Below are 24,637 nucleotides of genomic sequence, written 5' to 3'. Positions count from 1 at the left end.
CTCCCAGCCGGCACTGCATGGGAGTTTGGGAATTTACAAATGACCTACAAATTACAAGAGAGGGAGGAGAGAGGCTACCCGCTCTCTGGGCGGGGTTTGCCTGCTCTGCTTGTAGGTTTACCAGGGTAGAGTCACTTGTTGCTGGTGCTGAGGTCAAGACACTCGGACTCCTGTCAGCTCTGTGTCCTTGAGAGGATTTGATGTTTTCTGGAGTTGGTCCCTCGTTATTTCTGCGCAGCGCCATTTTTTGTTGAACTTCCTGATGATACGTTGGCACTTTTAAGAGTTGATTCGTTGAATTTCCGAATGATAATCTGACATTTGACATTGTGATTCTGGAAAAAAAAATGTTAACTGCATTTTTAAAATAGAGCTTCGGGTAAAACATTGCACTTTGTACTATTTCACTTTATCTAGACATTTTACTAAATGAAATGACAGAAAATACATACAATTTCAGGTAAGGTTTCCTTATTTATTTATTTATTACAAATAGATTCACGTTAGAAAAAAAATCCAAGTCTTAGAAAAGCCTTTATTTGTGATGGTAAAAATGTTGTAGAGGCAACCTTAGATTGAGAAAGAGGTCAGAGGTTTGGTTCCGTGTTTCCATATATGACGCAAGTTTTTCATCACACAAATTAATACAAATATATTTACTGAACATAATGTGTTTTTATTAGGACGGAAATATCTATTCAAGGTAAGAGAGTTTTAAAAAAAATAAATTTAAGTACGTTTTCACAATTAAGCTTGTGGCAGTTGCAATATATTGTTTTTATATGTAAATATGTGATTAATAATAATAATAATAATAATAATAATAATAATAATAATAATAATAATAATAATAATAATGACCATGATGATTGTTGCCTTGCAGCAAGAAGGAAGGAGTTGCCAGAATTCCACCTTAAAATTATTGGTAATTTATACGGATGTTTATCAAATTGTACAGGGAGGCATGAGGTCTCCTTCATGCTCAGAGCTCAGCGCCATCTGTGCTATATATATGTGTGTGTGTGTGTGTGTGATGCTGTCACCACCTGGCATTTACACCAAAGAGTTCAAGCTTTGTCTCATCAGTCCAGATAATCTATTTTCTCATAGTCTGAGAGTCCTTCAGGTGCCTTTTTTTTTATTTATTTTCATTTTTTTTACCAAACTCTAGACCGGCTGCCATGTGTCTTTTATTAACAAGTGGCTTTCGTCTGGTCATTCCATTCTTGTTCGGTGGATTGCTGCAGAGATTGTTGTCCTTCTATAAGAGGAAACCTGGAGCCCTGATATCGTGTTCTTTATCACCTCCCGTCTATCCCTCCCCGATGACTCAATGTAGGCAGTAGCCAGCTCACTGGGAGCTTTAAAGCAGGATGCATTTTCTGTATCCTTGCCCAGCTTTGTGCCTTTGTGAAAACAATCCTATTTGGGAAGCCTGGAGCCAATTGCTTTTTAATCCTATGCTCTATGCTTCCGCTTTGTTAACTGTGGGACTTTGGCAGACCTTTCCAAATCAAGTGCAATCAACTGCACTTACCACAGGTGGACTGTATTCAAGTTGTAGAAACATATATATATATATATGCTTATTTTTGAAGCATGTATATATGGTCAGCAGCTCAAATCTACGGCCAGAAACCGCTTGCAGGAACTCATTTCCGCTCAATGCGGATCGCCCGCGTGCGAGACATCCTCAGCTGAAACATCGCGGGAATAAAAAGAGGCATCGCTCTGAAGGGATTTACTGCACCGGAGTGAGCCTTCTTTCTTTAAAAAACGAGCTTTGGCCTGAACAAGGGTCATTCCGCTTCGTACGTGTTGCTACGGCAACTCAAAACAACAATACATCTAAACCCAGTTGGGTCCAAAAATGGTGCTTGAAAACCTGGATTAGAATTAGTTTTTTGTTTCGTTGGCTCCAGCGACGACACATTTTAGGAAATAGGCTTTTAAATTAAGGAGTTTTCTTTATTCTTTTTGGCAAAAATGAGTCAGCGACTGATAATTCAAGGTGAGATCCGGGGGTGGATTTTACTTCACATTGACGCAAGTTTAGCTTGGAGGTGATTAGACTGACTCCTTGTTTATTTTGTGTCCCGCAGTTTTTGAGCAGTACCAGAAGTCCAGGTTGCACTTTGTGCAAGCCGTTGCTGATTTGGCGATTAGACCACAAAACTCCGAAATCCTTCATAATGCAGGTAAGAACAGAGTTGTAGAAATATTATCATCTGTCACGGATTAGAATGTTAGTTTGCATCCATAAAATAAATTGTTATATTTTAAAAAAAAATGGAATGATTGCAAAAAAAAATAATAATAATAATCTTATGCCATGTATCGCAAAAGATTCAAATTAATATTTCTATGTGTCCAAGTTTAGCTGCTATTATGAATTAGCTAAATTCATGATTTTTTTTAAAACTCTACCTTATTCAAATTCAAAACTATTTTATTGACACCAAAGGGAAATTAAATAAAATCAAACCAAACTTAAGTTCTGGAACAGAATATATCTATATCTACATCTATATTTATATCTATATAACATATCTCTCTCTCTCACTCTCTCTCTCTATATATATATGTTTTTATAGCGTTAGCATATATTAACAGAAGTTGCAATGCAAATAGTCTTTTTTTTTTGCATTTGATTGTTGCTGAACATTTTATTTACAGGAGTGATGCCCATGCTCCGGTCCCTGCTGCTGGACACGGTCCCGAGCATCCAGCAGATGGCGGCTTTGGCTCTGGGTAACCTGGCTGACCAAAGTGATAATCTGGCAGAAGCTTTGGTGAAAGAAGACATCCTACCCCAGCTGGTCCATTCTCTGACCTCGCAGAACGTTAGCATCTCTTCTCCTGGATTCATTCCTTAGTGCTACCAGGTTTTTTTCTTGCAATATCAGCTTTGGAAGACATGAGAGTGTAAAGAGCAAAAACAAAGTCAGATTCTGGATGACACTTTGCAGGAGTTGTAGGGTCAGGGTCAAAACCTCTGAATTTGATCTTGTGTGTTTTTAAAAAACTTTTTGGCAATTGCCCTGGAGGCGACTTACAGAGACCAGGTTTTCTTCTTGCTTTCAAAAGGTGAGTGAAGCTCGATGTTTTAAACCCAAAATGTTACATTTCAGCTTCTGAGCTCAAACTGACTCAGGAGGAGTGGGAAAGAAAATCACTCAAACATGCAGCAACTTTTTTAGAGTGACTCATTCTTTTTTTATTTCACACACAATCCTGTCCACGTTTCTTTACTTTACAGCACCAATTCTCAACAACTGTGATCTCAAAGTGTGCTGCAAGACAAAGCAGTCAGATTTAGTTTCAGTTTCATATCATTCAAATTCAGTTTTCCTGTTGATGCCAGTTGTTAAAGTGTTACAATGATTTGCTCGATATCTTCAGAAATAATGAAAGCAAAAACAATGTATACAATAAACATTGTTTTTTTTTATTTCAATGACATCATTAAGCAAAATTAATTCTGCCAAACATGTTTCACTGTGTAAGAAAATAATGACATGTCAGAATAAAGTTAAAAAGTAAAAGGAAGTAGAACCCGTCTCCTAAATGAGTAAAAAAAAAAGAAAAAAAAAAAGAAGCAATTTCAAGGGTAAACTTAACTGGTTAAATGGTTTGTTTGTTTTTTTTTAAAAAAAAAAGTAGAAGAAGAAATGCCAATTGATTCTAATAAAAAAAAAAACTCGGTTCCTCTCTTAAACAGCTGATGTTTTTTCTGTGTTTTGTGTGCAGAGGTTTTATAAGAAGGCAGCAGCGTTTGTTCTGCGCTCTGTGGCCAAACAGTCTCCTGACCTGGCCCAGGCAGTAGTGAGCTGCGGGGGGGTCGACGCTCTGGTCCTCTGCCTGGAGGAGTTTGACCCCGGGGTGAAGGAGGCCGCCGCCTGGGCTCTGGGCTGCATCGCACGACACAATGCATGTAGGCACAGAGAGCTGCCCTGAGTTCCATCTGCTTTGTTTTTGCAACGGTGGAGGCAGTGATTTGTTCTTATACTAGATTTCAAAAACGTTCATTTGCATCGTTTTTTTTTATTTTTAAAGAAATTCTTAAGAGAAAAAAACAGCTTTGCCAATGTCCCGTCTTTGTGTCCACGGCCTCTCTGTGTCACTGTGCAGCTCTGTCCCAGGCGGTTTTGGAAGCAGGAGCGGCCCCCCTGCTGGTGTTGTGTCTCGTGGAGCCCGAGATGGCCCTCAAACGCATCGTGGCCTCCACACTCAGCGACATCTGCAAACACACGCCAGAGTTGGCCCAGACCGTGGTGGACAACGGCGCCATCGCACAACTGGCACAGATGATCCTCAGCCGGGACGCCAAGCTCAAGGTGAGCCTGCTGGCTGATGAAAGGGTCCAAAAAATCAGAACACTGAAAAACCATAGCTTAGTAACAAGACATCACATATTAGAAAATATTATAAGAATGCAGATTAATTGAAAAAGGAATATATTTAAAATGAGACATTTTCTGTGCCAAAAAAAATATGCCAATTTGAAAATTTCCGGTCATTAAAAAATTTGTTCCAAATATAATAATCAGCAATAGTCTCTTTTTTATGCCATAAGATCATTTACCATAAAAATTGTAATTAAGAAGAAGTGAATTCAATTTTATGATTAAATTAAATATAGGCATTGTTGTTTGTACTTGTAAAATTGAAGTGGCACTTTTGAAAAATATACACTTTTGAATTACAACTAAAAGATAAGTTATAGTTCAACATAAAATATATTTTTTATTTTAATTTATATATTTGTGTGTATGTTAAGAGATTCTTAGTTTTGTGAAATGAAAAGTCATTTTATGTGATTTAAAAGACAAATAAAAGCGTCTATTTTGGGGGATCCAGTTTTTATTCTCAATCATTTTAAGCAAACTCAGAGTAACCTTCACAGCTTTGCACAAAAAACACAACAACTTCAGATGGAAATAAGTTTAATGTTTCAACGCAACATGATCTTCACGTTAAAACACAAACCTTTGAACGTAGGTGCCGCAGTTTTCCAGAAACAAAACATGTCTGAGCTTCAAAACCGGCAGTTTCGTTTAAAGCTTTTCTGTGGTCTGGTTGTCTCCATTCAGAGGCAGGTGTTCTCCGCCCTCAGCCAAATCAGCAAACACTCCATCGGCCTGGCCGAGATGGTGGTCGAGGCCGAGGTCTTCCCCGCCGCCTTCGTCTCCCTCAACGATCCGGATGGTTACGTCAGGAAGAACGTTGCGACCCTGATGAGGGAGGTGGCGAAACACACGCCAGAGGTACTGCACGCTCACGCTTCGAGGTCACCAAGAAGGCGGACGCACTGAATGAAGTGTGTGTGTGTGGGTGTGTTTTTCTGCAGCTCTCCCAGCTGATTGTGAACTGCGGTGGGCTGTCAAAGGTGGTCGACTACATGGGAGAGACCCGTGGACCGCTGCGGCTCCCGGGCATCTTAATGCTGGGATACGTGGCGGCTCACAATGAAAGCCTCGCCATGGCCGTCATTCTCTGTAAGGTGGGATCATGTTCTCTCATAACGCTAATATTAAAACCATAAATACAAAAATTCAAAAGTGTTCATAACCCTTGACGTTTTTATTTTGAAACATAACCATAAACTTCAGTTTATTTTTTGTGACCACTTAACAGCAGTTCAATTATTCAATTATTTAAATTATAGATTATTCAATTATTATTTCAATTATTTTTATTTTCATAACTAAAAATATGAAAAATGTAGCATGCATTTTCATTCAACATAAAATGCCAATAAAATGAACGGAGGTTTGTAGTTGCAATAAGGTGCAAGTTATTGATTAATGAGTCAATCTAAAGTTGATTAATAAGCAGCCATTTTCTTTAAAACCTGAGTTTTCTCTTTTATCAAGAAGGCATATTGTCCTTGCATAACATCAAATGCAAAATGATTTATAATATGATGAATTTTATAGAAAAACATCATAAAATTTTAAGTGTTTTGTGTAAACATCAGATGTTTTGATCATAATGTGAGAAAATGTAGCTTTCTCACATTATCAAACTTATTTATAAAATGTAACAAAACAGGAATTCTGACATTGCAGAGTAGAAAAATAAAAGATGAAAATAATAAAATATGTGAAACACTTAACTCCCCATGAACAGGAGAGATGTTCTTCTGAAGGAATATCAAAACGTTGACATTCAAAATCAACCCTGCTTATCGGCATCATGTTTTTTCCCCATCATGTTACAATTTTTCTTCATTATCCCCTCCACTTTTCTGTCATCACGTCGTTGCTTTTATAGCATGTCAATAAATTTTGGTTGAGAAGCTAACGCTGCCTCACCATGCGACTCGGCTGAATGAACGCTATTGATGTGAAACTTAAGGAGCTTGTCGAATGTTTATATTTCAAAACAGAACCATATTAAGTGCATTTAGCATCCCAAACTGGACTCTGGATCGTTTCTGTTTCCCTTTCTTGTATGGCTCCGCCACCTTTATTCCTGTATCAACTGGCTCTGCTTAATGACAAGCAGTGATGTCTGCTGGATGGTGACCTACCTGCAATGCTAAGAAGGTCTAAGCAGACATTATTACATAATCTATTAGAACTAATTTTAGTCTAATAAACCATTAATCAACAGTTTATTGTAAGTAGGTCAATTTTTTGCGTCCCAAAGTTGTAAGCTTTACATAAAGTGGATTTTTAGAGGGTACTATGAATCTTTTTCTATGAGATCGTAGGCATCTCATAGACGAAGCTGGACACTTCCTGATGTGTCCCTTCCTGTCCTGCAGGGGGTGCCTCAGCTGGCCCTGTGCCTCTCAGAGGAGCATGAGCAGCACATAAAGTCGGCCACAGTGTGGTCATTAGATCAGATAGGTCATCACACCCGTGAGCATGCCAAGGTGGTGGCCTCAGCAAACCTGCTGCCCAAGCTGCTGGAGCTCTACCTGGACCCCAGCAGCTCAGAGGACCTGCAGGCCAAGGTAGGAAGTGCAACAATTGTTCTGGACACCAATTCAGAACGAAATCATGCAGTCATGTGATATTTCAGGTTTCTTTTGGTGCATCATGTTATAATCGGGATAAAGTCAAATTAAACAGGGTTTGTATAGGTGCTTAAAAATGCTTGAATTTCAATTAGGTGTTTTTTAAATTTTAAGTGAGCCTGAAGTGCTTGATGTTCAAGCTGCACGGTTTTGCAATCTAACGTGTGATTAAAAGCCTAAATTTTAAGACCTTATTTACAGTCAAAACCAGATATTTGTATGCACCTAATAAAAAGACACAAAAAAAAGTTCTCCCTGTCTGAAGTTAAATCAGACTAAGCTTCTCTTGTTTTGTATATTTTATTTTACCTTGTCCCTGTTGTAGAATATCGAATGCTACCACAAGACACAGTAATAACAGTAATAACTAATGTCATATAAAAGTGAATTAAAACCACCTTTTAGTTCATTTTTATTGTTTTTACCTCTAGAAAAAGTGCTGAAAATGTTTGAAAACTTACATTGAAAATGCCTGAATCTTGCCGTTGGAAACGAAACGAACCTTGTTGAATGTTTCAGAGTAAGAAGGCGCTGAAGAACATCCTACAGAAGTGCACCCTAGTCTCAGCTCTGGAGCCGCTACTCTACGACGCTCCCAGCAACATCCTCAAACACGTCGTCTGCCAGTTCAGCAAGGTGGGGAGGACAACTCCAAACGCTCCGACAAATCTTTGCCTCTCGTGCGCTTGGCGACTGAAATAAAACATCCATCTCTCTGGTTCTCAACAGGTGCTTCCCCATGACAGCAAGGCCCGTCGTTTGTTTGTGACCAGCGGCGGACTGAAGAAAATCCAAGAGATTGACGCAGAGCCGGGCTCCGCTCTGCAGGAATACATCAACGCCATCAACAGCTGCTTCCCTGAGGAGATAGTCAGGTGCAGCTCTGATAACTCGACCACCATTATGCCCATTTGGTTGAAACTAGACTCAGTTAAAAAACCCAATGCCATCGGAATCAGGATATTTTAAAAAAAACAAACAAAACTTAATATTATTTGTTTATGATGCGTTTGTGCTTTTGCAGGTACTACTCACCAGGCTACTCTGAGAGCCTGTTGCAGCGGTTAGAGGGCTACCAGCCGGAAGATTCACTTCACACGCCTCTTGCTCCTCCATGTGAAGGACAATAAACATTTTTGTGCCTTACAGATCTAAGTGGTCTTATTAAAAGATTTATTTGATGGTGCTAGCAATAATACAGAGTAATATTTAAGATGAAATAAAAATAGGATACTCATATTTCCACAGTATATAGGTCAAAAGTTCAGGGCCTAACCCAGGGCCAGATTTAAAAGATACTTGGCCCCTGGGTTGGAGTCAGTGTTGGTGCCCTGTCCACTCAGGAGAAATTCTTATAGTTATGCAAATTGCAGTACATTAATGGGTAATCCTGTACATCAGCAGGTATGATTTGATGCATGGTAGGTTAACTACGTCCCCACCCAATAACTCCACGTTGCTTCTAAAGAAGTTGACTATAACTTCATAATTTTAGAAATACCTTGAGTATTGTTTAGATTCATAAAATTAAAAAAATACTTAATACAACTCACCCAATGAGTTTTACACAAAGTACAATTTTTGCAAAACAGGCAGTAATTAAAATAAATATATAAATAAATAAAAACCTTTGTGCCCTCCCAAAAAAATGGGGCCCTGTACTACTGCCCCTGTTAGCTTTTTCTAAAGTCCGGCCCTGTCAGTGACGCAGTGGCAAGTTGCTAAATGTTAGCTGCTTTTAATAACATTAGACTGACTAGTGTGCTTTTTCCTAAGTGCTTTATATCAAAAGGAACGCTATAAATAAACATTTCGTTTTCATTTGTCAATTGTATGAACAACTTACCGTATTGTTACTGTTGCACAGTATAAAACATCTACATGAAACATTTTACACTTATGCAGAAAACACGAATTTATTCTTGCTTTTCTCCTTAGACATGACTTTGTACGACAGACAAAATATTTTTTATCAAAATAATACAATAGAATCGAAATACGAAAACTTATTAATACAGGTACGCAGCAGGTTCGGTTCTTTCAAACCGAACCTGCGGTTCCAATACGTTACCGCGGAACATATTGGTTTTATTTTTGGCTTATGAAGTAGCTCCTCACTCGTTGGAGGAGCTAAAAGTGAATGAGCTTTTAGCTCGACTTTTCAAATGAAATGTTGCGCAATTATGCTCAAATTTGCATAAACATGTTGCAGAGATCTTTGGTTTCCCACCTCTGAAGTCCATTTCTGTCATGATTCTGGCCCGTCTGCCTGCTCCGTTTTGCTCCACAGCTCTCATGCAATCGTGAGCCTGGCTGCCCAGTGCAGCCAGGCTCACCTGTTCACCACCAGTTATATATTCAGCACTCAGGCAGGCAGACGGTGCCAGATTTTTGAAAGCCTTTGGTGTGAGGTAAGGTAATTTTATTTATATAGCACATTTTCGGCAACAAGGTAATACAAAGTGCTTTACAGGAATTAAAAGGAAATACAAACAAAATAACAAAGCAAAGGAAAGAGCAAAAGAAGAAAAAGAATCTAATATTGATCTAAAGTGTGTAAACTATAGGTGCTCATGTTCAGGGTTGCTAAGTATCCTCTGGTCTAATTCCTTTACTAGCTTGGCCAGATCCGTCACAAATGTGTCGACAAGCCAGGTATCCACCAGCTGCAAACAGCAGAAATCCTGTTCTGAATAAATCCAGGGTGAATCCATCCCGTCAGACAAGAGGGCTCTCCTGTGCCCATTCTTCTTGTTGAGAAAATTTGATCAATTGCATTGATGGACCAGCTAACCAGATCCATCATTTGTAGATTCGAAGGATGTGCAAAGAAAGGCTCCAAAAGAAGCAACACAAAAACAGAGCAAGCCGGTTGAGGATGGGTAGGGAGAGGAGCAGAGGAAAAAGTGTCCGCCTTCGCCGAGAGTTAGAGAGAGAAAAGAGAAATCCAACGGTTCCTCCTTTGAATGACCACGATCACGGTCTTGCCCCCTGACGCAAACTCCCAGGACGGGAGAGAGGTTTGCGTCTTGAGGCACAGATTTCCGGGCAAACTGCCACTGGAATGGGCTGCAAACTCGTGGGAGTTTGCAGACTCCTGGCAGTTGCAGTGCAGTGCTCGAGGTTGCTGTTTGGGATTTTACAAATGACCTACAAATTACAAATGACCTGGTCTCTCCCCGGTGGGGAGAGAGTTTGCACTCTAGCAGGACTGTCAGAGTTTGCAGAATTTGCGGAGTTTCCCCACCGCAAAGAGTTTGCAAAGTCTATCCCCATCCTGGTGACAGAGGGAGGAGAGAGGCTACCCGCTCTCTGGGCAGGGTTTGCCTGCTCTGCTCGTAGGTTTACGAGGGTAGGGTCACTTGTTGCTGGTGCTGAGGTCAAGACACTCGGACAGCTCCGTGTCCTTGAGAGGATTTGATGTTTTCTGGAGTTGGTGACGGAAAGCAGCCGAGGTAGCTGGATGAAACACGTTCCGTGGTCTTTGGAGAGGACAGAGGGGATCTACTGAGATCGAAAGAAATAAAAGGCTGGTGTCCTGGCCTCGCTAAGCACTGTGACTTTTAGCAGTAACTCAGCTATACAGGTAGCTAAACACTTTCCCATCCATCCACCAAGAAGCACTCCATTTGGCTCTTTAGCAGGGTTTAATGAGAATCGTGTAAAACTGTAACACACAAAGGTACAGAAAATGAATGCCAGCTAGGCTAACACATTGGGCTGACACAAGTAAAAATGTCTATCTTCACATAAACATGTCAACGGGTTACAAATTATGATTTATATGACAAACAAATTAGAACAGTACTTACAGACGATGCTGTTTTCCCTTTTTCGCACTTAGATTAAAGAAAACACAACAAAAAGGGCTTCTTTCAGAGCACATGGATCAACAGGCCTTCTTCCTTTCTGGTAAACAAGTTGTAGTAATAAAAGTGACCACAAAATGGCGTCAGTGAACCAGCAATAGACAAAATTATAACATTTGGACTCAGCAGATGAACTTAACATTGAATAACATTAAATTAAACAGGTTTCACTACAGCCGGCAAGAAACTTTGTGTGGACTCCAGGGAACGTGACTCCACTCTCCCTACAAATTGCAAATATTAAAGGGAACAATCAGCAGTTGCTCTGGATTTGAAACTCGGCGCAAGATGCACGGAGAGAGAGAAATATTAACACCGCATATATGAAATATTAACACCGCATTTTTTTACTGTGTACTCCTGCAAAATAGCATTAGATTAATGGCAATGTGATTATTAGACCACCACTTTCATATTAATCTTTTTTTCACAACATCAAAAACGTAAACTAGCATTGATATAGCCTATGATTCTATCTATCTTCAGACATAGATATAGATAGATATACATATATGTGGGAAGAGACAGAACAGTACACATAAAGGTTATATAAATTGATTTGTAAACAGACAATGTACATAGGAAATATAATCATAGTCACGTGGCTATATATAGAAGAGAGGATATCTGCACAGTAAATTTTGTAGTGTTAAATAAACACTTAAAGAGTTAAATTTAACATTGTGTCCGAGTCTATTTGGTCCTTATCGGAATTGGTGTCAATTTAACTCTTTCCATAGTGTTCCATTTTCAGAGTACAATTTAACTCAAAATAGAGTTAAAATTTAACACTGACTAACACTGTACTGTGTTAATAAAACTTAACACTCCTTGTCAAATAACTTTGATAAGAGTAAATATGATTCTAATCAGAGTTAATAAGTTACTCCATAATGGTGACAAAACAACTCGGATTCCAGTGTTGTATAGTAACGAAGTAAAAATACTTCACTACTTTACTTAAGTATATTTTGGAGTACTTCATACTTTCCTGGAGTATGAAAATTTTTGATGACTTTCACAGACTTCACTATATTTCCGAACTTAATTGCGTACTTTTACTCCGATACATTTTCAATGTGTGGTTTAGTTACTCGTTACAAAAAAGCGAGAGAGAGAAACAAAGTGTATTGATCCCACCTACTGATTAGCAAGTAGCAAGCAGGCTACCGAACAAAGTCCGTAGCCTGCTTGCTGGGCTTGTTCATCACCACCAATAGGATACTTCTTCTTCTTCTTCTTTTCTATTATGGCGGATCACAAGCAACTTTAAGGTGCATACCGCCACCTACTGTACATGAGTGTGTAGAAGCATTACTTCACATCTATTAAATTCTATTTTTTAATTTTGTATTCTTAAGATAAATAAACAATGCTTTCCTTAATTTGTGAATATCTGTTATGTTTCCTTCATTTCCTAATATACCTTTAAGATTCCATTCATGCCCTATGTTTCGAACTATTCTCTTTAATTCTTCCCTTTCGAGTTCATTTGACTTACAGTTCATCAATGTGTTCTACATTTTCTTTCTCTCCACATCTCTCACATTTATCATTATTTTTCCTCTCTATTGTATAAAGCATGTCATTTAAGTAGGTATGACCTACTCTTAATCTACTAATTATTATTTCTTCTCTTCTGTTTCTTTCATTAATGCTTCGAATTTGAACTGACTTTTGTACTTCATATAATCTTCTTCCTTTCTTATCTTCATTCCACATTTTTTGCCATTTCTTGATTTCTTTACTTTTAATTAGGATACACCTGTTTCACTTCTCCCATTAAACACAAAGCAAGTCTCGCAATCAGTAGCAGTCACATGGAAATTCTATCTTACAAAAACTCCCCGTCCAACTTGAAGAAACACATCGAGGTAACGTCTTATGAAATGGTTATAATCCTCCTGTTTCAGTAACTATAGCTTGGTCACTAGGCACTACTGTATTGTGAAATCTTGACCATAAATGAACTTTGTTTGGCATTGTTTCAGTTCCACACGTGGTGTATTTAGCTTAGGCCTAATGCTGACTGTAGCAGGCTACCTAGACTCCTCTGTTCAAGGGGGGACAGAAGCCATAGCAATAGCAATTTAGACTAAATTTAACGAATATAGGAAAGGCATGCAAGTTCAAAACCAGGTTTACAGATGCCAATAAGCTGCATTTCCCTCCCAATTCTTTTTTTCTTTTGCATAATGACCAGTTGTGTGCACCACCTACTGACTGTAGCATTGACTGATTCACTGATTTGTGAAGTAGAGTAATCGTAACAGTTCTTTTTCTTCATGTTGGCCGCATTTTCTGTGCTATTTATTTTTCTCATTTTCAGCACTGACCTTACTTGAAGGGAAAACTTAAGGCTTACAAAAACTTTGTATTTTCTGTCCTGGAGGGTATACTAAGAAGCTGGTTCAGTTGTAAAGCAGGTTAAGTTAACCTTGTGCTATAGGTAAAGCACCTAGTTTTCTTAACTAAATGATGCCTGCAGGTATATCTATTAGCAGGTTTAATTTTGCCTGCACTTGGTTGGGTACATTATTTTAAGTGTATTTGACAAGTTTACCAAAATATAAAAAATGTCATTCAAACTGCATTTGCTTTGTTTTACTTTTTACTTGTACTTTTCATTACATTACTTGAGTACATCCATTTTTACAGTAATTTCCATACTTAAGTACAAGAAGTTTCAGATACTTTAAGACTTTTACTCAAGTAACATTTCAGTCAGTGACTTCGACTTTTACCAAAGTCATATTTTGGAGAGGTACTTGTACTTTTACTTGACTCTGAGATTTCAGTACTTTATACAACACTGTCGGATTCTCATGCTTTTCAACACTGCATTGAGTCATTGGGGGTTTACACTGGAGGCGATACAGTGGTTTGAAAAATCAACTTCCTCATTTCCTGTTTTTTTGCATGTTTGTCACACTTAAGTGCTTCAGAACATCAAACCAATTTAAAAAATAGTCAAGAACAACAATAGTAAACACAAAATGCAATTTGTAAATGAAGGTGTTTAGTATTAAAGGAGAAAAAAAATCCAGAAAAACAGGAAATGAGGAAGGGGGCAAACACTTTTTCACACCACTGTATATGTTTTTTTGCTGATGCACAAAATGAGCCGTGCATAACGTCATCTTGCTCAAAGAACAAAACCATGAACTCACAGCAACAGTATGACTTTATTCTGGCCCCCCAAAAATATTTCGGCCCCATAAAAGAATTTCAGCCCCCCAAATATTTTTTTTTACTATTTTACTAATTTAAAATAAATGTGGATTTTTTCAAGGAATTAATATTTTTTTAATAACTTAATTTTTTTTTATTTTAAATTTAATTTGTTTTTTGTCGTTTTGAAACCACAAAATACTTTTTTGGGGGCCAGAATAAAGTATTGCACAAAGGACATACTGTACCTGCAAATCAGTGTGACTTCTGCTGTTGTTTTTGGGAGACCAGTTCAGAGAGGCGTGGCTTCACCTTGGCAAGTGCATCTTCAGAGCAAAGTCTGTTCATTTTCTTCTTTTTTTGCTCGAAATATTTATATAAAGAAAGAAACCACGAGACGTACAACGACAGCCTCTGATACTGCGTGCACTAAATTTCCCGCAGCACTGATTGGCTGAGCAATGTAACATGATCCTCGGCAGCAAGTGACTGCCAAGCGGGGCGCGTCATCACGACTTTACACAAGTGTGTCTTTAATATTAGCATATTAAATGTACTCTGTCAAGTTTGAACAGTCTATTGAATACTGCTCAAACTTGACAGAATACATATAAGGCAAAGAGTTTTTCCATCCAAGTAACCATGAACTAACTACTTGTATATACCGAACAAGTGCATTTGTGCAACTTAACTCTGCCTAACAAATAAAACACTTAATGACAAACAGATTAGTTCCAGTGAAGCAACCTAGCCCGAATTTCTGCCACACGTGGACTTTCTTTCACTTTACCTATCTATATTGTACACAGTGGTCTGGATGAACGTAAACATGTTTCACAGCATGGGGTTGGCCATAATGTACTTTTAACACTGCAAACTTTGCTGTGTGTGCGGCTTTGCTTGCTTGTGGTCGAGGGTAGGGCCACAAATGGTGCTGTGTCCTTGACAGGATGTGATGCTTTCTGGAGTTGGTGACGGAAAGCAGCCGAGGTAGGATGAAACACGTTCCGTGGTCTTTGGAGAGGACAGAGGGGAGCTACTGAGATCGAAAGAAATAAAAGGCCGGCGAGAAACTTTGTGTGGACTCCAGGGAACGAGACTCAACTCTCCCTACAAATTACAAATATTAAAGGGAACAATCAGCAGTTGTTCTGGACTTGAAACTCGGCGCAAGATGCAAAGACAGAGAGCGAGAATCAACGCTTCTGCACAAATCATGACACTCTGGACAATCACCGGTTCTCGGTTCCGAGTCCATCTGAACTACGACGAGAGTCGCGGACTGGTGCTCGCGCTGCAAGTCCCAGGACTGGTTCGCTCTGAGATCCACCTCTCCAGGCTCTTCATGTTAATGTTAAACAGGTTCCGCCTCAGAGGAGAGCAGCATCAGCGGCGTCTGGACTGATTGAGACAGAACAAGTTGCATGAAGCAGCTTTCAGCCTGCTGAGGATGCTGCATGTGGCTTCAGGACGCATCATGGGGCAAACATTCCCCCGAACCGACAGGTCAATTCAGCCTCCTGCTGCTGCTTCATGAAACATGGATAAAACCAGACAGTTTCTATTTTTCCCTCGTTATTTCTGCTCAGCGCCATTTTTTGTTGAACTTCCTGATGATACGTTGGCACTTTTAAGAGTCGATTCGTTGAATTTCCGAATGATAATCTGACATTTGACATTGTGATTCTGGAAAAAAAAATGTTAACTGCATTTTGAAAATAAAGCTTCGGGTAAAACATTGCACTTTGTACTATTTCACTTTATCTAGACATTTTACTAAATGAAATGACAGGAAATACACACAATTTCAAGCAAGGTTTCCTTATTTATTTACATATTTATTTATTTATTTATTTATTTATTTTATTTTTGTATTTTTTACAAATAGATTCACGTTAGAAAAAAAACCCAAGTCTTCGAAAAGCCTTTTTTTTTTTTTTTTTTACCCCTGCAGCGGGTGTTTTGTGAGCTCTAGTGTCCTTTATAGATTGACAGGAAACGGGGATGGAGAGAAAGGAAGACATGTGGCAAATATCGTCGAGTCGAAACCGCTACCAGGACTCAAGGCCTCCAAATATGGTTCAGTGGGCGTAGGTTTGGGTATGGACGGTCGTGACATGTCACGACCAATATTCAAGGGATATAAAATAGTCGCGACCAATTTTTGCCATATTAATAAAAAAAAAACAAACAACATATGTATTTTTTAACAAAAACAAAATAAATAAACGAAAATCTACATTGATTTGTTTAATATTTCAATATACTACGCAGTGGTAGCATTCATTTTAAATGCTGGTGAGTTGGTGAGTAAGTTGTAAGGTCCCACCAAAACTTAGACTAAACCTACGCCCTGCCGTGACGGCACGCCCCGAAAAGCCTTTATTTGTGATGGAAAAAATGTTGTAGAAGCAACCCATCTGTCAGATGTTTAGTTCCGTGTTTCCATATATGACTCAAGTTTTCCATCACACAAATCAATACAACTATATTTACTGTACATAATGTGTTTTTAATTAGGACAGAAATGTCTATTCAAGGATAAGAGAGTTTTTCAAAAGAATTAAATTTAAGTACGTCTCCACAATTAAGCTTGTGGCAGTTGCAACATATTGTTTTTATGTAGTAATAATAATAATAATAATAATAATAATAATAATAATAATAATAATAATAATAATAATAATGCCCGTTTCTAGAAGGCAACAAAACGTTCAGCCAAAGCGGGCTGTGGGATTAAATAATAAAGAGCTCCAGGCAGTAGTGTCCCTATGGGGATGGTTGTTCTCTGTTTTTCATACTTTAGGGTGTCACTTGGACAGGGGCTCAGATGTTTAATATCAAAATGTATCAAATCAAAAATGTTTAATATCACACCGAAAATACATTTCTGGGAGGGTTTCTTTGACACTCGCGCTCACTTTGAAGGTAATTGTGACACTATGGCCGTCTCTCACGATGAAAAAGAGAGTGCTTCTCTTTTCCTTGTAAACTCCTGTTCTCCATTTTAGGCTTTGAAACAACACAAAATGCAAACATATGTCCTGTGGTTATACATATAAATGATCGTAGGTCACCGCCACCAACATTTCTTGGTCTCACTGATATATATATATATCAGTGATCAGTATATATACTGATCACTGATATATGATCAGTATATATCAGTTACTTATATATATATAAGTAACTGATATATACGTATATATATATATAGATAGAGATAGATAGGAACGGAGAGAGAGAGAGAGAGAGAGAGATAGAGATAGAGAGAGAGATAGAGATAGATAGATATAGATAGAGATAGATATATATATATATATAAGTATATATATATAAGTAGATATATATATATATATAGATATATATATATATATATATATATATATATATATATATATATATATATATATATAAGTATATATATAAGTAACTGGGTTTAGATGGGTTTAGATGTATTGCTGCAACTGGGTTTAGATGTATTGCTGTTTTGAGTTGCCGTAGCAACACGTAGGAAGCGGAATGACCCTTGTTCAGGCCAAAGATCGTTTATATATATATATAGATTGATGGATTGATGGATCCATCAATATATATATATATATATATATATATATATATATATATATATATATATATATATATATATATATATATATATATATATATGCAGTATATATATATATATATATATATATATATATATATATATATATATATATATATATGCAGTATATATATATATATATATATATATATATATAGATTGATGGATCCATCAATCCATCAATCTATATATATATAGATTGATGGATTGAAATGCGGATCGCCCGCGTGCGAGACATCCTCAGCTGAAACATCGCGGGAATATAAAGAGGCATCGCTCTGAAGGGATTTACTGCACCGGAGTGAGCCGTCTTTCTTTAATAAACGATCTTTGGCCTGAACAAGGGTCATTCCGCTTCCTACGTGTTGCTACGGCAACTCAAAACAGCAATACATCTAAACCCAGTTGCGTCCAAAAACGGTGCTTGAAAACCTGGATTAGAATTAGTTTTTTGTTTCGTTGGCTCCAGCGACGACACATTTTAGGAAATAGGCTTTGAATTAAGTAGTTTTCTTTATTCTTTTTGGCAAAAATGAGTCAGCGACTGATAATTCAAGGTGAGATCCGGGGGTGGATTTCACTTCACAATGACTCACGTTTAGCTTGGAGGTGATTAGACTGACTCCTTGTTTATTTTGTGTCCTGCAGTTTTTGAGCAGTACCAGAAGTCCAGGTTGCACTTTGTGCAAACCGTTGCTGATTTGGCGACTAGACCACAAAACTCCGAAATCCTTCATAATGCAGGTAAGAACAGAATTGTAGAAATATTATCATCTGTCACGGATTAGAATGTTAATTTGCATCCATAAAATAAATTGTTATATTTTAACCAATGGAATGGGTTAAAAAAACATTATATGCCATATATATATATATATATATATATATATATATATATATATATATATATATATATATATATATATATATATATATACAGTACAGACCAAAAGTTTGGACACACCTTTCTAATTCAGTGGGTTTTCTTTATTTTCATGACTATTTATAAGGCAAGAAATCCCACTTATTAACCTGACAGGGCACACCTATGAAGTGAAAACCATTTCAGGTGACTACAAAAGGTTGCTACTTTGAAGAAACTAGAATATAAGGGGTATTTTCAGTTGTTTTACACTTTTTTGTTTAGTGCATATTTCCACATGTGTTATTCATAGTTTTGATGCCTTCAGTGTGAATCTACAATGTCAATAGTCATGAAAATAAAGGAAACTCATTGAATTAAAAGGTGTGTCCAAACTTTTGGTCTGTACTGTATATATAGTGTTAGCATATATTTCAACAGAATTTGCAATGCAAATAGTCATTTTTTTGCATTTGATTGTTGCTGAACATTTTATTTACAAGCCACTATTCTTTAACAAAATTACATTTGCTTTAATATGCACATAAAAATTCATTTTTATAGTGTGTCCCCCACTCTTCTGCAGGAGTGATGCCCATGCTCCGGTCCCTGCTGCTGGACACGGTCCCGAGCATCCAGCATAAGGCGGCTTTGGCTCTGGGTAACCTGGCCGACCAAAGTGATAATCTGGCAGAAGCTTTGGTGAAAGAAGGCATCCTACCCCAGCTGGTCCAGTCTATGACCTCGCAGAACGTTAGCATCTCTTCTCCTGGATTCATTCCTTAGTGCTACCAGGTTTTCTTCTTGCAATATCAGCTTTGGAAGACATGAGAGTGTAAAGAGCAAAAACAAAGTCAGATTCTGGATGACACTTTGCAGGAGTTGTAGGGTCAGGGTCAAAACCTCTGAATTTGATCATGTTGTTTTTTTGTTTTGTTTTTTTTTTTTTCGCAATTTGCCCTGGGGGGCTACACCAAAAACCTCAGCGCTCTTCACTATGAGAGCAGCGAGGTCTTTGTCTTCTCAAGGAGCTGACTTTGAGAGACCAGGTTTTCTTCTTGCTTTCAAAAGGCGAGTGAAGCTCGATGTTTTAAACCCAAAATGTTACATTTCAGCTTCTGAGCTCAATTTGACTCAGGAGGAGTGGGAAAGAAAATCACTCAAACATGCAGCAACTTTTTTAGAGTGACTCATTCTTTTTTTATTTCACACACGATCCTGTCCACGTTTCTTTACTTTACAGCACCAATTCTCAACAACTGTGATCTCAAAGTGTGCTGCAAGACAAAGCAGTCAGATTTAGTTTCAGTTTCATATCCAATCACATGCAGGAAGTCGAGTGAAATTACAACACATTCAAATTCAGTTTTGCTGTTGATGCCAGTTGTTAAAGTGTTGCAATGATTTGCTCGATATCTTCAGAAATAATGAAAGCAAAAACAATGTATACAATAAACATTGTTTTTTTTATTTCAATGACATCATTAAGCAAAATTAATTCTGCCAAACATGTTTCACTGTGTAAGAAAATAATGACATGTCAGAATAAAGTTAAAAAGTAAAAGGAAGTAGAACCCGTCTCCTAAATGAGTAAAAAAAAAAAAAAAAAATAGAAAAAGCTATTTCAAGGGTAAACTTAACTGGTTAAATGGTTTGTTTTCTTTAAAAAAGTAGAAGAAGAAATGCAAATTGCTTCTAATAAAAAAAAAATTCGGTTCCTGTCTTAAACAGCTGATGTTTTTTCTGTGTTTTGTGTGCAGAGGTTTTATAAGAAGGCAGCAGCGTTTGTTCTGCGCTCTGTGGCCAAACACTCTCCTGACCTGGCCCAGGCAGTAGTGAGCTGCGGGGGGGTCGACGCTCTGGTCCTCTGCCTGGAGGAGTTTGACCCCGGGGTGAAGGAGGCCGCCGCCTGGGGTCTGGGCTGCATCGCACGACACAATGCATGTAGGCACAGAGAGCTGCCCTGAGTTCCATCTGCTTTGTTTTTTGCGATGGTGGAGGCAAAATTTGCAATGATTTGTTCTTATACTAGATTTCGGAAACGCTCATTTGCATAGTTTTTATTTTTAAAGAAATTCTTAAGAGAAAAAAACAGCTTTGCCAATGTCCCGTCTTTGTGTCCACGGCCTCTCTGTGTCACTGTGCAGCTCTGTCCCAGGCGGTTTTGGAAGCAGGAGCGGCCCCCCTGCTGGTGTTGTGTCTCGTGGAGCCCGAGATGGCCCTCAAACGTGTCGTGGCCTCCACACTCAGCGACATCTGCAAACACACGCCAGAGTTGGCCCAGACCGTGGTGGACAACGGCGCCATCGCACACCTGGCACAGATGATCCTCAGCCGGGACGCCAAGCTCAAGGTGAGCCTGCTGGCTGATGAAAGGGTCCAAAAAATCACAATACTGAGAAACCGTAGCTTAATAACAAGGCATCACATATTAGAAAATATTATAAGAATGCAGATTAATTGAAAAAGGAATATATTTGAAATTAGACATTTTCTGTGCCAAAAAAAATATTCCAATTTGAAAATTTCCGGTCATTAAAGAATTGGTTCCAAATATAATAATCAGCAATAGTCTCTTTTTTATGCCATAAGATCATTTACCATAAAAATTGTTTTTAAGAAGAAGTGAGTTCAATTTTATGATTAAATTAAATATAGGCATTGTTGTTTGTATTTGTAAAATTGAAGTGGCACTTTTGAAAAATATACACTTTTGAATTACAACTAAAAGATAAGTTATAGTTGAACATAAAATATATTTTTTATTTTAATTTAAGTTTTATATATGTGTGTATATGTTTAGAGATTCTTAGTTTTATGAAATAAAAAGTCATTTTTCTTTTGCGGTTTGGGACAACCAAAAAATCTATAAAAATCCAAAATGTGATTTAAAAGAAAAATAAAAGCGTCTATTTTGGATCTATTTTGGGGGATTCAGTTTTTATTCTCAATCATTTTAAGCAAACTCAGAGTAACCTTCACAGCTTTGCACAAAAAACACAACAACTTCAGATGGAAATAAGTTTAATGTTTCAACGCAGCATGATCTTCACGTTAAAACACAAACCTTTGAACGTAGGTGCTGCAGTTTTGCAGAAAGAAACTTGTCTGAGCTTCAAAACCGGCAGTTTCGTTTAAAGCTTTTCTGGGGTCTGGTTGTCTCCATTCAGAGGCAGGTGTTCTCCGCCCTCAGCCAAATCAGCAAACACTCCATCGGCCTGGCCGAGATGGTGGTCGAGGCCGAGGTCTTCCCCGCCGCCTTCGTCTCCCTCAACGATCCGGATGATTACGTCAGGAAGAACGTTGCGATCCTGATGAGGGAGGTGGCGAAACACACGCCAGAGGTACTGCACGCTCACGCTTCGAGGTCACCAAGAAGGCGGACGCACTGAATGAAGTGTGTGTGTGTGGGTGTGTTTTTCTGCAGCTCTCCCAGCTGATTGTGAACTGCGGTGGGCTGTCAAAGGTGGTCGACTACCTGGGAGAGACCCGTGGACAGCTGCGGCTCCCGGGCATCATGATGCTGGGATACGTGGCGGCTCACAATGAAAGCCTCGCCATGGCCGTCATTCTCTGTAAGGTGGGATCATGTTCTCTCGTAACGCTAATATTAAAACCATAAATACATGCCCAGCATGTGCAGAGACATTCAAAAGTGTTCATAACCCTTGACGTTTTTATTTTGAAACATAACCATAAACTTCAGTTTATTTTTTGTGACCACTTAACAGCAGTTCAATTATTCAATTATTTAAATTATAGATTATTCAATTATTTTTATTTTCATAACTAAAAATATGAAAATGTGGCATGCATTTTCATTCAACATAAAATGCCAATAAAATAAACGGAGGTTTGTAGTTGCAATAAGGTGCAAGTTATTGATTAATGAGTCAATCTAAAGTTGATTAATAAGCTGCCATTTTCTTTAAAACCTGAGTTTTCTCTTTTATCAAGAAGGCCAATTGTCCTTGCATAACATAAAATGCAAAGTGTTCATTCAAAATCAACCCTGCTTATCGTCATCATGTTTTTCCCCCATCATGTTACAATTTTTCTTCATTATCCCCTCCGTTTTCTGTCATCACATCGTCGCTTTTTAGCATGTCAATAAATTTTGGTTGAGAAGCTAACGCTGCCTCACCATGCGACTCGGCTGAATGAACGCTATTGATGTGAAACTTAAGGAGCTTGTCCCTTGTGGACAAGCTCCTGTTTTGTTTATATTTCAAAACAGAACCATATTAAGTGCATTTAGCATCCCTCACTGGACTCTGTTTGGATCGTTTCTGTTTCCCTTTCTTGTATGGCTCCGCCATCTTTATTCCTGTATCAACTGGCTCTGCTTAATGACAAGTGATGTCTGCTGGATGGTGACCTACCTGCAATGCTAAGAAGGTCTAAGCAGACATTATTACTTAATCTATTAGAACTAATTTTAGTCTAATAAACCATTAATCAACAGTTTATTGTAAGTAGGTCAATTTTTTGCATCCCCAAGTTGTAAGCTTTACATAAAGTGGATTTTTAGAGGGTACTATGAATATTTTTCTATGAGATCGTAGGCATCTCATAGACGAAGCTGGACACTTCCTGATGTGTCCCTTCCTGTCCTGTAGGGAGTGCCTCAGCTGGCCCTGTGCCTCTCAGAGGAGCATGAGCAGCACATGAAGTCGGCCACAGTGTGGTCATTAGATCAGATAGGTCATCACACCCCTGAGCATGCCAAGGTGGTGGCCTCAGCAAACCTGCTGCCCAAGCTGCTGGCGCTCTACATAGATGCCAGCAGCTCAGAGGACCTGCAGGCCAAGGTAGGAAGTGCAACAATTGTTCTGGACACCAATTCAGAACGAAATCATGCAGTCATGTGATATTTCAGGTTAAAAATGCTTGAATTTCAATTAGGTGTTATATTTTGTTTTACCTTGTCCCTGCTGTAGAATATCGAATGCTACCACAAGACATACTAACAGTAATAACTAATGTCATATAAAAGCGAATTAAAACCATCTTTTAGTTCATTTTTATTGTTTTTACCTCTAGGAAAAATGTTTGAAAACGTACATTGAAAATGCCTGAATCTTGCCGTTGGAAACGAGACGAACCTTGTTGAATGTTTCAGAGTAAGAAGGCGCTGAAGAACATCCTACAGAAGTGCACCCTAGTCTCAGCTCTGGAGCCGCTACTCTACGACGCTCCCAGCAACATCCTCAAACACGTCGTCTGCCAGTTCAGCAAGGTGGGGAGGACAACTCCAAACGCTCCGACAAATCTTTGCCTCTCGTGCGCTTGGCGACTGAAATAAAACATCCATCTCTCTGGTTCTCAACAGGTGCTTCCCCATGACAGCAAGGCCCGTCGTTTGTTTGTGACCAGCGGCGGACTGAAGAAAATCCAAGAGATTGACGCAGAGCCAGGCTCTGTTCTGCAGGAATACATCAACGCCATCAACAGCTGCTTCCCTGAGGAGATAGTCAGGTGCAGCTCTGATAACTCGACCACCATTATGCCCATTTGGTTGAAACTAGACTCAGTTAAAAAACCCAATGCCATAGGAATCAGGATATTTAAAAAAAACAACAACTTAATATTGCCCGGTTTGTTTATGATGTGTTTCTGTTTTTGCAGGTACTACTCACCAGGCTACTCTGAGAGCCTGTTGCAGCGGTTAGAGGGATACCAGCCGGAAGATTCGCTTCACACTCCTCCTGCTCCTCCATCTGAAGGACAATAAACATTTTTTTTGCATTACATATCTAAGTGGTCTTATTAAAAGATTTATTTGATGGTGCTAGCAATAATACAGAGTAATATTTAAGATGAAATAAAAATAGGATACTCATATTTCCACAGTATATAGGTCAAAGGATCAGATTCAGTGACCAGGGCCAGATTTAAAAGATACTTGGCCCCTGGGTTGGAGTCAGTGTTGGTGCCCTGTCCACTCAGGAGAAATTCTTATAGTTGTGCAAATTGCAGTACATTAATGGGTAATCCTGTACATCAGCAGGTATGATTTGATGCATGGTAGGTTAACTACGTCCCCACCCAATAACTCCACGTTGCTTCTAAAGAAGTTGACTATAACTTCATAATTTTAG

At 38.5% G+C, this 24,637-nt stretch overlaps 2 protein-coding genes and 2 long non-coding RNA genes across 4 annotated transcripts; 2 read left to right on the top strand and 2 right to left on the bottom strand.

Moving 5' to 3' along the window:
* The first annotated feature begins 1,843 nt into the window (after window positions 1–1,843).
* LOC116711758 (sperm-associated antigen 6-like) lies at window positions 1,844–24,637 on the top strand. Its single transcript, XM_032551250.1, has 12 exons — window positions 1,844–2,011; window positions 2,103–2,198; window positions 2,677–2,843; window positions 3,751–3,934; window positions 4,132–4,337; window positions 5,094–5,267; window positions 5,351–5,503; window positions 6,773–6,964; window positions 7,547–7,663; window positions 7,757–7,902; window positions 8,052–8,289; window positions 24,404–24,637. The coding sequence occupies exons 1-11, from the start codon at window positions 1,987–1,989 to the stop codon at window positions 8,155–8,157; spliced, it is 1,566 nt and encodes a 521-aa protein (XP_032407141.1). The 5' UTR covers window positions 1,844–1,986; the 3' UTR covers window positions 8,158–8,289; window positions 24,404–24,637.
* On the bottom strand, window positions 10,664–10,974 carry LOC116711761 (uncharacterized). Its single transcript, XR_004337325.1, has 2 exons — window positions 10,840–10,974; window positions 10,664–10,694 (listed from the first exon to the last, which is right to left on the bottom strand). It is a non-coding gene; the product is annotated as an uncharacterized LOC116711761 (long non-coding RNA).
* Window positions 18,067–24,405, top strand: LOC116711760 (sperm-associated antigen 6). The gene is made up of 11 exons (XM_032551257.1): window positions 18,067–18,231; window positions 18,323–18,418; window positions 19,123–19,289; window positions 20,297–20,480; window positions 20,684–20,889; window positions 21,707–21,880; window positions 21,964–22,116; window positions 23,156–23,347; window positions 23,659–23,775; window positions 23,869–24,014; window positions 24,165–24,405. The coding sequence occupies exons 1-11, from the start codon at window positions 18,207–18,209 to the stop codon at window positions 24,268–24,270; spliced, it is 1,566 nt and encodes a 521-aa protein (XP_032407148.1). The 5' UTR covers window positions 18,067–18,206; the 3' UTR covers window positions 24,271–24,405.
* LOC116711762 (uncharacterized) lies at window positions 23,548–24,281 on the bottom strand. Its single transcript, XR_004337326.1, has 2 exons — window positions 24,176–24,281; window positions 23,548–23,998 (listed from the first exon to the last, which is right to left on the bottom strand). It is a non-coding gene; the product is annotated as an uncharacterized LOC116711762 (long non-coding RNA).

The sequence above is a fragment of the Xiphophorus hellerii genome, chromosome 21, assembly GCF_003331165.1.
Source record: "Xiphophorus hellerii strain 12219 chromosome 21, Xiphophorus_hellerii-4.1, whole genome shotgun sequence".
In the NCBI taxonomy this organism is placed as follows: Eukaryota; Metazoa; Chordata; class Actinopteri; order Cyprinodontiformes; family Poeciliidae; genus Xiphophorus; species Xiphophorus hellerii.
The sequence above is the reverse complement of the archived record's forward strand: the minus strand, read 5'-3'. Positions and strand labels throughout refer to the sequence as shown.

What these genes read in the sequence shown, in the direction of transcription:
- LOC116711758 (XM_032551250.1), top strand. Translation starts at nt 1,987, where the DNA reads ATGAGTCAGCGACTGATAATTCAAG. An exon ending in TCAGCGACTGATAATTCAAG is followed by an intron (nt 2,012 to 2,102) that starts GTGAGATCCGGG and finishes TGTGTCCCGCAG; the next exon opens with TTTTTGAGCAGTACCAGAAG. An exon ending in CATCGCACGACACAATGCAT is followed by an intron (nt 3,935 to 4,131) that starts GTAGGCACAGAG and finishes GTCACTGTGCAG; the next exon opens with CTCTGTCCCAGGCGGTTTTG.
- LOC116711760 (XM_032551257.1), top strand. Translation starts at nt 18,207, where the DNA reads ATGAGTCAGCGACTGATAATTCAAG. An exon ending in TCAGCGACTGATAATTCAAG is followed by an intron (nt 18,232 to 18,322) that starts GTGAGATCCGGG and finishes TGTGTCCTGCAG; the next exon opens with TTTTTGAGCAGTACCAGAAG. An exon ending in AGTCTATGACCTCGCAGAAC is followed by an intron (nt 19,290 to 20,296) that starts GTTAGCATCTCT and finishes TTTTGTGTGCAG; the next exon opens with AGGTTTTATAAGAAGGCAGC.